The sequence below is a fragment of the Etheostoma spectabile genome, chromosome 6, assembly GCF_008692095.1.
Source record: "Etheostoma spectabile isolate EspeVRDwgs_2016 chromosome 6, UIUC_Espe_1.0, whole genome shotgun sequence".
NCBI classification, from domain to species: Eukaryota; Metazoa; Chordata; class Actinopteri; order Perciformes; family Percidae; genus Etheostoma; species Etheostoma spectabile.
This window is the reverse complement of record NC_045738.1, coordinates 18,730,014-18,742,513: the sequence shown is the minus strand read 5'-3', so window position 1 is coordinate 18,742,513 and position 12,500 is coordinate 18,730,014. Positions and strand designations below refer to the sequence as shown.

Here is a 12,500-nt window from a genome sequence, read left to right as displayed (position 1 = left end):
TGTTAACAAATAACATGAAAATATCTAATGCAATCTGTTTGTCTCTCAATACTTTCTGACCTGCTGGCACTAAAGTTTCTGAACATTAGCAGCTTAATCCATTAATCTAAGTATGTATCACCCTAATATTTACATCTACCCCTTTTCCTGCAGGCTCGGCGTTCACCGCCTCAGACAACCTCTCCCTGAGCTCCTGGGTCACCACCACTTCAGGCTTCTCGGGCTTCCAGCACCCACAGTCCCTGTCGGCCATGGGCACCGGCGCCGCCTCCTTGCCCCACCCCATCCAGGGCTCCCTGCCCCCCTACAGCCGACTGGGCATGCCGCTGACGCCCACCGCTCTGGCTGGAACCATGCAGGGCAGTGGGCCGTCCTTCCCTTCCTTCCACATGCCCCGCTACCACCACTACTTCCAGCAGGGGCCCTATGCCGCCATCCAGGGACTCCGCCACACCTCCACGGTCATGACGCCCTTTGTATGACTCCATCCTGGGGAGGAGATGGCAGATCTTCGCTCTGATCCCCAATCCAGTGCAACCAGTTATTTCTCCACTCCGACTCATCACTCCTCATCCTGTTTGTATCTTTCCCCCTGGTCTTTGTAAATAGTTCACCTGCTGCAAGTGAGGTGAAGAGAATGTGGCGCACTGATCCAGAAAATCCCCCAAAAAAGGACTGGTGACCTGCTGATGCGTCCGCAGGTCCTGTGATTTCTATGAACCCTTTAGTGACATTGTACAAACACTTACAACCTCAAAACAAACTGTAAAGCCTGATGTGAGACAATACAAGGAGCATGTCTGATCTTGGCCCTTGGAGAACAGAACGTGGATCCTCAACCTAAACTTATTTTAACAATATTTAGAAGACCCTCTGCAGGTGTAACAGTCCCTGCAGGGTCTCCACCGGGGCTTTAAAGATGGCAGGTTGCTGCGTGATCCAACAGTGCAACCTAAGATAAGGTTTTTCGGAGAGACTTATCCGATGCTACAGCATGTTGGACACCGAGGCATAGTCGGAGTCTGTGAACATTTCAGAATCTCTAACAAAATCTCAGCTTTCCTCTGCTTTCTAGAAACCAGCCATATGTACAGTTCGAACTTCACGCTCTGTTGAAAATAATGTCAGAAACACGCTGGAGTGCATTGTACAAACTTGAAAATGCAACATTTACTCACTGTAGAGTACAAAAAAATTAATCATAGGACGCATGCTGACTGCAGTAGACAAACACGCTGGACTGTATGTGGAATAATATGGGATGAATAATCTCTAATCTGCAACAGGGGTGAAGGCTCTTTGCATACTTTAAAAGGCCCAGTCACACCAGAAGCTATAATGGTGAAGTTTGGCAGCAAAATTTGGGAAGTTATTGTATAAAAAATTGAATGGAATTTTGAGGAATTACTTCCTGGTGTGACCGGGCTAAGAGGGATTCAACTTCAAAATGTGTTGGGTTCAAATCATCAGTTTTATAGTATCATATTTTAAAAACACTGTGTGAAACCAGCCATAAATGATAGCCATCATACATCTCTTTTTACATCGCTTTTATGTTCAGAAAACATTTGCAGGGTAACAGCAGTTCCAAACCACGTTTGTCTCCACGTTGTTTCCAGTCGCCGACAGTCCACTGCAGCCTTTTAACAGTTGGTCTTTAGCAGGCGTTACCGAGCTGATTCATGGCTGCATCAGAGCGTGCCAACAGGGCATCCACACCTGGAAATAATGGCTCTCTGCAGTCTCATTTAAAACATGAGACAGGAAGAAGCTGGAAGGCGCTGGATTGGACTCACACACACCGTGTCAGAGCAGGGGCGTGAACGGCAGGAGGAGTAGAGTAGTCAGAGTAATTTATTTGAAAAATAAGAAGAAATACAAGATACACATGTGAGATGATCCTAGTGACAATTAATGCTGTTGTTTTTGAGTAAATCTTTTTATTATGTTATTATTATTTATATATTATGTTATTATATATTATGTTTATATTCAAGAACTTAACAGCAAAACTCTCCATTTTATCAAGCAACTGTCTATAATTAAGTCCTAAAACCCTAAAGCTATCGGATGATATTAACTTATGGTGTGTGTATCTAGAGTATGTATGTATATATATATATATATATATATATATATATATATATATATATATATATATATATATATATATATATATATATATATATATATATATATATATATATATATATATATATATATATACACACATATGTTGTTCCCCCTCTCTCTCCCCCCTTACATTTTTTTTTAAAACAACAAACTGCTGTGCAGAAATGCAGAAATAATTTCAAAACTGTTTCTCTTGAATAATCTGTCTACCAGAGAGAAGATCATCTTTCATCTGTAAAAATCGTACAACTAAACAATTATCGTTATTGACTACTCTGCTGCAAAAAAAAATTAAACAAATGCCAGAAATTACTTTTCTAAAAGCTAAACATTGCAAGTTATAATTGCTTGTTTTTTCCAACCATTACAGTGGGATTTATTCAACCTGTTTCAAACACAAATCAGCTGTAGTCTCGGTTCAAGGGACACTCAAGTTACTTGTTTCATGATAGACTCATATTTCTGATTCAGTGGAATTATATTGGAAACCGCTTCAAATCATCATCAATCAATATGGCTTTAAGGACACAATAAACTGGTTGTGATGGAGACCTTTTGCAGTGAGGCTGTCACGTTTTATGCTCAAAATCCAAAGAAACCGTTAAATATTTCAGCTTCTCGAGTCATGAAAGCGACATTTTGACACATCGTAAGTGGAGCGTTATGTTCAGGTGTGTGTGATGGATGATGACACGACCAACGCTGCTCTGTGCAGAATGCAAACAAATGAAAGGGATAGGTGAGCTGGTTTTCACGAACACTGTCCATGTCGCAGTTTGACACATTCGTACATCATATGAAGTCCGTTGCAGTGAAATACACGGACACAATCTTTCTGTTCTGACCCATTGCATATCAATTATGTGCAAGCAGTTATTTTTCTTCATCGGTTTATTGAGGAAATCTTGTATTTTGATCCTCCTTTTCTTTGCTTTGAAAATCAAATCTTGTTCCTTCACCGATAAGCTTCCTGATCTTTGTTTGTACAAATTATTTGAATGTTGATTTCCATCAGTATGTAAAACACCTTTTCCCTTTTAAACCACACGCATAGTCCCCAAAAAGCTTTCTTTTGTATGCCATAAACCACGACACCAAACGAGATTGTGTTTTGATGATTTTTAAGTGCAATATATTTATTTTGCTCTCTGGAAATAATGTCTAATGTACTATGCCGCATTTAAAAAAAAAAGTTATTTGTAAACCTTGAGAAATATATATCACCACCCAAACTGAGTTCTTTTTTTTCACTGACTGCCATTATGTTTACTTTTCTCTCTCAATGAATCACATACTGCCAGAAATAAAATAAATCATAAAACTGTGTAAAAACAATTGAAACATATGTATGAAGGTTTCTGTATCACACAGCTAAAGCAGATACTGAGACATGTTCTTCTCTTCTACTAAGGAATTCAAGGAGTTCTGTATCTTCTAGTTTGGAGTTTATTTAATGAGATATTAAACATAAAGAAGCCTGAACAGAAATCAGTTGCCTAGACGTTAACAGAGAAGACTTTATTGTTCTGTGTCTAAAGTTTCATTGGGATTTAAAATGCTCTAAAAACCCACACAGGTGTTTTAAGTTAATCTAGCTGATTAGACTTCCTCCCAGGACTCAATGGGCGTGTTTAGACTGGTTGATTGATTGACATCTTCTGAGGTCTAATCAGCTAAAATAACTGAAATCAGCTGTGTGAGTGTTCAAAGGCTTTAAACTATCACATGTCCTACAGCACCACCTAGTGCCCTGCTGTTGTAATGGCTTTAACCCAAATTACATCCATTGAGGAACATTTTACAAGTTTTCGCATCACATCAGCAGGGATATTGATCTGATCTATTAAAAATTGGCCATCAGATCAATAAGTCCATGAGTCCATGAGTCTGAATTATACAGTATATTTACCTTTACAGTCCCGTTTGTGCAAAACATGAGAATTATTAGATTAATTTTGAAAACATGCAGAGCTGCAGGAAACTTGCAAACACTGTGTGTATATGTGTGTGTGTGTGTGTGTGTGTGTGTGTGTGTGTGTGTGTGTGTGTGTGTGTGTGTGTGTGTGTGTGTGTGTGTGTGTGTGTGTGTGTGTGTGTTTTCATGGCTTTCCAATTTACAGTACATCTACTTAGTCAAAAAAACACTTACAGTGCAGTCAAAAAGCATTCAGACCCCTTCACCGTTCTGACATTTTGACGTGTTGCAGCCCTATTACATGGTGAAATCCTTTCAATTTTTTTTATCCCTCATCAAATAAAAGGAAAAAGGGTCCTACGTATTCAAATTGTTTTGGCTTTTTGTTTAAAAGGATAATGGAGGCAGCCATGCTATTTATACATATTCAGAATCTTCCTTTGGGGGGCGGGGGGCATCTCATAGTTGGGGGTCTGGGCGTCCTCCCCCAAGGAAGTTTTGAGCATCAATGACTTAATTTCCTGGATTCAGATACACTTTTATGCAACAATTTACGTTGGAAATACATTTTAGCCTATGCAAAGAGAAAAACAACAGATGACAATTCAAGATATATCAAAAATATAATGGAAATGGTGTGTTGTTGCGTGTCATTGGGTATAAGGAAATCCTGGAGCTTTCCCAGTGGGTATACTGCGTATACCTGTGCATCATGTGGACTACACCACTGCTCCTGTCTCTGAGCTCTGCAGGCGGTTACTTCCACCTCATGGGTGGTGTCCAACTATGCTCCGGGAGACAGGGGTGTAGCCACAAAATTCTGGGCCCTGTAGACAGGCATCTTCTATGGGCCCCTCCACATCCATTCATTAGCATCTTTTTGGGCCCTCTTCATATGAGGGCCCTGGTTACCCAGTCCCCTTCCCCCAGTCCGACATCTTTGCCTGGAGAGCGGATGCACGTTTATCGTGCACACCTGTCAGTTTTCAGAAAAAGTGTACATTTACACGTACCCGTGTATACAGGCCGTAAAGAGCATGCCAAACACGAGAAGCTCAAGCCCTTGTTAGCCAATCAGAATCCCAAAAATAAACCTCCATTTGTCAAATGTGCAAACGAAGATTTAAAAAATCTCCACTCCGGCTGGAGATTTTAAAAAGACTCGTTTTCAGATGTGAATTCTCTGTTTGCGTGTAAACGGAGGGCACAAACAAAGGGAAATGTCCCCGTTTGTCAAACTAACCATGTACGTGTAAACAGGGCCTAAAGCGTTTCCTACTCTAACACACCTGATTCAAATGATCTGCTCGTTATTAAGCTGCTGAAGCGAGTCAAGGGCTAGCTAACGAGTTAAGACTTAGAATCAGGTGTGTCAGTGGGGACCTAAAACATGCAGGGTAGGGACCTAAAACATGCAGGGTAGCGCTGTAGGAGCAGGGCTGGACACCGCCAATACACCGCTGTGTGCTTTTTCTTCCTCCACACACTTCGGAGGAGAGGAGAGTCTGGTGAGTCGGCACAGCATTCCGGGATGGGAGAAAAAGGTGTTTTGGTTTATTGGTATTTCTTTAAACCAATCACAATCATTATGGGCGGAGCCGCTGCAAAACAGCCTCGGGAAGGAACTTGTTTTGGTGGAACATGTGTACGTTCAGAGGTTGTTTTAGTCGTGCAACAGAAAGCTCAGATTGGACAGATAGTCTAGCTAGCGGTCTGGATTCACCCTGCAGAGATCTGAGGAGACGTTAACCGTAGTCCTCAGAAATCCACCGGAGTTTAGAACGCCAACACAAAGAAAGAGGAAGGAAACGGACATCGGCGAAAAGATGCATCCGACGGAATTTGCTGCGGCACCGGGGCAATCTCGTTTCCGGTTAAAACTCAAAATCTGGCGATTTTAACTGATTACAAAATTATTAACACTTAAACTTATTACAACCATGGCCATTTTTCTGTAGTTTTTTTTTTGACAATCATGAAAGTATCGAATAACATCAGCCTCATTTTTGTTTAACTATAAATGTGTGCTGCGAAAGACACAATGTTAAGTGAAAGAGTGTGATCCTTCCTGATATGACTAAATGAATGATGGACTAAATTAGACCAAGAGCATCTACTCATAAACCCCGAGGAGTTGTTAAATTATGAAAGTTGACTCTGAGATGATAAATCCTAATGTTCTGCAAAGCTAATAGGTCTGCATAACAAAAATCTTTAAATGGAACAACACAAGTATTGGAGATTTACATTTTAGGCAGTTTGCCGATGCTTTTTGAGCATAAACATTACCGGCTAGCAGCAGCACTGGATGGAGATGTTTGAGTGGGTCCCAAACTGTCCATTCCCTCCTAAAGATGAAATAAAAAAAAAAAAACAAAGTCAGAAATCAAATCAACTCAAAACTAGAAGGGCACTCGGAGAGCTCAGTCCTCGGCCATTATAGTCTTCTCTGATATGCAAATCTGCAAGCGCAACCACTTTATATGTCTGGTTATATTTCCATAATTGTAAGAAAATATGGTTGTGCACAAAACAAAAAAACCTTAACGCACAAGCCAGCTTACAGACAATTAACCTTGTACGGGAGTAAGAGTTTAATTACTTGCATGATATGTGTGTATTTATATTTCCATAGACATTATTATTATTGGTGCTTCACTCCCCTCCCTGAAGGACATTTACACCTCCCGCGCAAGGCGACCACATGTGTGAGTGATGCCAGTCACCCCGCTCACACTTTGTTTGATCAACTGCCGTCTGGGAGGAGGTCCAGAAGCCTGCGCTCCCCCCCCCACCAGACTCACCAACAGCTTCATGCACCAGGCTGTTAGGATGCTGAACTCTCTCCCCCCTCTCCCCCCTCTCCCCTCAGTTACATAAACATCCTGGACTTTTGGACCCAAAATGGCTGCCTTCCACTACTCCACTTGCACACTTTGCAAACTTGTTGTTGTTGTCCTGTTGTCCTGAAAACACTTGGGAACACATTTCTGCTGTTCTACATAACCGGCACCACTATGCTACCGCCTGACTTTTTTGCACTATTACATTGACTGTCGACCGTATGCATAATTGCACATTTTTTAACTCAAATTTTGCTGCTCTTATTTTCCTCATTGTATTTATCTTCCCTATTTTTACTTTTTATATTGTTTACTTGAATGTTATGTTTGTCTGTGGACCTAATTGGTTAAAAATGTCTTGTCACCGTGGGATAGAGGGAAACGTAATTTCGATCTCTTTGTATGTTTTGACATGTTAAGAAATTGACAATAAAGCAGACTTTGACACACCTTAGTATGTTAAAAAAAAAAAGTGTTACAATTGTACTGTTCTTCCAGGAAAATACTCTCCATGACAACTGCAACAACTAACAAGTCCTCCAAACCATACGACAACATAGGATGTTTTTATTCTACTCTCTAACGTGTCAAACTTAAGGCCCGCGGGCCAAATTCGGCCTCTCGCCAGTTTTCAGGATATCAATTTAGGGTCACTATAAATTTTGGCCCAAATAGTTGTGCACCACACCAAAAAAGTAAAAAAAATAATTTAAAAAAAGGGTGTTTTAGACAATGTAATTATGTGACACTCAAAGCAGAGTTGCTGGCTCTAAGCTTGAGAAATCCCCGCCCACTCAGAGAGTTTACACGTTACGGCCGGGAAACAGCTGTTGTGAGGCGGCTGTGTGGTAGCCTGCATTTCAAAAATGTTAGTTTTTCATGATTTTTTAAATTTTATGATGGCTAAGAAACTCTTTGGCCCACTTTTTGGGGTTTTATGTAGACCAAACTGTACGGGAGAAATCTCGATGATGATGATGATGATAGGGGTTTTCAACGTTTTTTACATCAAGGACCCCTTAACTGAAAGAGAGACGGAGCAGGGACCCCCCTAATAAATATATAATAAAATAAAGTTCCATATGAACTGGGCCTACAATATCTTGTACGGCAGTCTAAAGCCTCGATATGTTTTTTGCATTGAATACTTAGCTATAAAATTTGTATTTTTTATATTATACTATATTTGCTCATGATATGTTGGATTCATTATAAGACTTTAAAATATGAAAAAAATAATTTCTATGATTTACCTGAATTTGGAGGCCCCCCCTGCATTGACTCTGAAGACCCCTTAGGGTTAGGTTTAGGAAAAAGAACGACTTGGTTATGCTAAGGGAAGGGTTAAAATCAGACGCTACTTCCCTTCCAGCTACGCACTTGTTAAAGAATAAGAAGTTTATTTTTATTTTCAGATGACACACAAACCCCGGTCTCCTATGTTTATTTGACCCATCCACCCTCTCACATGGAAATGTGTCGCTCTCATACTTGGTCACCTTGCTTTCTGCTTGGCTCCTCCTGTCATAACTACTACGGCCACTAGAGGGTGCTGCACTATTAACATAATATAAGTCGGAATTGCTGCTTGAACAAACGACTTATGTAGGCGTTTTTCAAGAGAGGACAGTTTTGCAACTACATTCGTAGGCTATGTTGTAAATGCTACACGTTGTTAATGTTGATAGGTTTTACTGATACCTGCTAATGTGGATTGTGATATAGAAAAAAATAGCTTTTTTGTCACGTTTGAATTTTACTACCATCTACTGGATTTTACGATGTATGGCATATATTCCGCCAAGGCCAAACGCCCTTTCTTGCTATGGTAACGTAAGTGAGAAATAATTTAACATTCTGTGACTCGGATCCGCTCCAAATTTAATTGAGTTCTGGGTCATGCTACACCTAGTCTACATTAGAGGGTGACATGGGAATCAATTGTTGCTCCCCCCCCAAAAAAAAATCCTGTCACCAGAAATCGAGAGAGAGAGACTCCTGAATCCCATCCCGCTCCCCTTTTGTTCCCTACGTTGTCTACAGTTGTCAGACTCTGTTGCCACCGTGTAGCATTTTTGGTTAATGGTGGTCAAATCACTGAGGCTGCCTCGAAAACTTAGGCTACACTATACCTGCGCTATACCTGCAGGCCTAGGTGATTTCATACGTAATTCTAAAAGAGATCTTCTCACACTCAAAACACACATTTCTCAGTTTAGGGTAGGTTAGAAGAGCCGCTGCCTTCTGCGTACTAAATAGCCCAGGCCAAGAGGTGGACTACGTAGTAGGCCTGCCCTATGAGTCTGGAGAGAGACTGATTAGCATCTTACCTTCTATCCATTGTCTCCTCTGTCGCTGATTTTCTAAATGCCATCCTAGCACTCACCGCATTGCAGCGTCATTTTTTAATTTAATCTCCGGCTCCGTCCTGCTCCTGTTTGCTCCCTTTGATTTCTATGTGACAATATGGGTTATGGTATTCTCCGTCTGTCGGTTAGCACCACCCATGACGATTATGATTGGTTTAAAGAAATGCCAATAAACTAGAGCACGTTTTTCTCCTATCCCGGAATGCTGTGTGGACTAGCCAGACCTCTTTCGGCAGCTCCGTGGAGGAAGGTCTGGCAATGCCAGATTATGCTACACCCATCCACCAATTTTTATGAAAATTGGGCCAGTAGTTTTTCTGTAATCCTGCTGACAAACATCTCTCTGTCGGGGCCTATAATGTTTGTTCGTAAACAGTAAGCCCAGGAACAGGGCCCCAGTTAGTTCTCATGTTTAATCACAATCTATGGACTGAAAACACACTCATATCTGCACTATTGACTCGACTAAGTGCACACACACACACGCACACGTACAGTACACACACTGTCGTCTATCACCAGAAGCATCACGCGCCACCGCAGACGAACTGACGGATCGATGGCTGGACGTTAGTCACCGTTTCACCAGGAAGAAGGCCCCACTTCTGCCCTGATAAGAATCGGTTACATCCTTCGAAAATAAATAAATAAACAAATAAATAACATCCAGTGTGCCTGTGATTGGATTAAAGGAAGAGGGGAAGGGCAAGACAAGCCACCGTGAGGCATGGCCTAACAAATTGGAGCCAACAGTCGGGCCAGAGAGTCCATTTTGGGGCATAATTTACACAGTGAGGAGCATGAGCTGAATCTAATGTGATTTCCATCAATTTTGCATTTTGGCCCTTTTTTCTTCGCCCGGGCTTTTAGCGGTCATTTGAATCGTCTGGCGGAGGACAGCCGAGCGAGCATTACAATGTCAGAGACGTCATTTAGCAGAGCAGCAGAGTGAGAGGTGGTTCTTCATGGCGTGGTGACTGGCTGCACAACGCCACTGCGTATCCATTGCTGCACCATCTCGCAAATGGCTAACAATATGCTAATAGGGTAAGAGTACCGAATCGCCTCAGACAAGCCACTTAATGGATGTTTTATCTGCAGGTCAGGAGTCTCATCAGCCACAGTCTGTCCTGACAAGATGTGCCAAGTCGAATTTAGCGATAAAGCGCTTTTAACAAACAGGCCACAAAGTGCTTCAGGGAAGACAAAGGACACAAACGCACACACGAGAGTTTGTGCTGAAATGTGAAACCTGTTGGCAAACAATGGAAAATCGTTCACGAGGAAATACACCTTGAAAGCATAGTTGCTTGAGGACAAACAGATGACAGACTGTATGCTAAACTAAAGTAAATGTCCTAGAATGTCTTGCCCACAAAATGGTTGGACTTCTGTTTAAGTACAAATGGTTTAACTAAAGATTTCTAAGACCCACTGTAGTCTGACATGACTGCTGCTCTCAGATCACCGCTGATCCTACATGGTTTTTCAGTAATGACCCAATATTTAACCCAATATCCATGGTGAACAGCAAGTTCTGAAGTGTACTGTACAATTATAAGGTACTTTACTTGAGTTTTCACGTTACACTACTTTATATGCTGCCTACTTCTACTCCATTACGTTACAGAGGGGAAAAATGAAACATGTTACACCACAAGTACCAGACAGCTGTAGCAACTTAACATTAAGGATCTGTTTGTAAAATAGGAGGCCCATTTGCAGATTTCTTATGTGAATATTTGTATTGTTTCCCTCTGCACGTCCTTGTTTTGAGATACTTGATGCAGGTGTATGTAACGAGGTCTGTGCAATCGGCTCCAGGTGTGGCCGCGTTGAGCGTATGAGAAGCAGACAGATTGGAGTTTTTGTTCTTATTGTAGAACATTTTTGGTTTATTTTACTAGACGAGGAACAATGGACCATACCGGAATAGCAAGTGTTTAGATCTGCCAGGAGGTCGAGGAGTTTGTCTTTACGGGTTGCGGATGAGACGATTGTAGATGAGAGGGAGGAACTTTCACTGGCAATCCCTTCATAGCCACACCTAACACCCCCCCCCCCCCCGCTGCTTATCGCCAATTTTAAAATCAACGAGAAAAAAATAACATCAGTCTGTGTTGACTTAAAACTTGAGACCACAAATTCATTATGAAATGTTTACTGAGTAATAAGAAGGGGGTCACTTTCTCATAGACTTCTACAGAAACCGACCTCCTTTTGCAACCAACATGTCCCCCCCCCCCCCCCCCCCCCCGCTGGAATCCAGATGGAAGGCAGGTTTAAGACACTGACGAACCGATGCTCTGTCCACTAATTGTACGTGTCTTGTATCTCCTAAGGAAGAACGTCCTGAATATGAATCACCACAACATCCAAATACGTTTGCAATTTTAACCCTTGTGTTATCTTTGAAAATCAACACTTTTGTTGCTGCTTTTTATCAATGTTTCTAACGTTTTCTTACGTTTTTGTATCTTTTTTTTCCAACACTTTTGACGCTTTTTTTTCACTTTTTTTACGTTTTCAACACTACGTAACACTAACTTATTAACTTTAGTTTTACAGTTATTTTGGGAATTTATGGTCAATAAACCTCATTTATAGGAAATTATACCTAATGTTTGAGTTAGAAAAGCAGAAATTAGGAATTATTGAGACTAAAATTAAAGGAATGGATGTTGATGATAATCACAGACTGGAATATGTCAACTTTTACTCAATACTATTTCAAAAACACTTGTTTTTTTCAAATGCTATAAAATTGAATAAGACACCCCAAAATTAATGAAAGTAGAGATTTGTATTTGCCAAAGAGCGTTGTGTGGAATCAATCATGTTATTTTGGGTAGTTAAAAATAACTTTGCTATAGGAAAACGGGTGAATTTGACCCGTGGACAACATGAGGGTTAATACAAACGGACGGGCAGGACATCTTTACAAGTTGCTTAGTTGCTTTCACATGTCTCTCGTTAACAACAACTTCTTCTGTCTCGCTTAGCATCCTCTGACTCAGCACTAAATGTAGTAGCGCCTCCTTCTGGAACATCCCTCATTAGCAGCTAACTTCAGAAACAGGATAAAGAAATCAACTACTATTTTTCATAGACAAGTAAATGATATAGCTTACAGATAATCATTGTTGTACCTTAATATTACAGCTAGGATATTACAGTTAGGATACCACACTATGTTTCAGACACAGGAAATGAAGTGAGGACCCCCAGACCCCCCCCCCC

The 12,500-nt window shown here is 41.0% G+C and overlaps 1 protein-coding gene across 2 annotated transcripts in view; it reads left to right on the top strand.

The window, feature by feature from the left end:
* tbx20 (T-box transcription factor 20) overlaps positions 1-1,819 on the top strand; it is a 12,755-nt gene extending 10,936 nt beyond the window's left edge. The window contains exon 8 of one of the 2 annotated variants that reach the window (XM_032517600.1): positions 154-1,819. In XM_032517600.1, coding sequence (XP_032373491.1) covers positions 154-482 — 329 coding nt within the window. In that variant the 3' untranslated portion in view covers positions 483-1,819. The remainder of the gene's footprint in view (positions 1-153) is intronic. The other variant, XM_032517601.1, reaches the window with a different exon arrangement.
* The last annotated feature ends 10,681 nt before the right edge of the window (positions 1,820-12,500 follow it).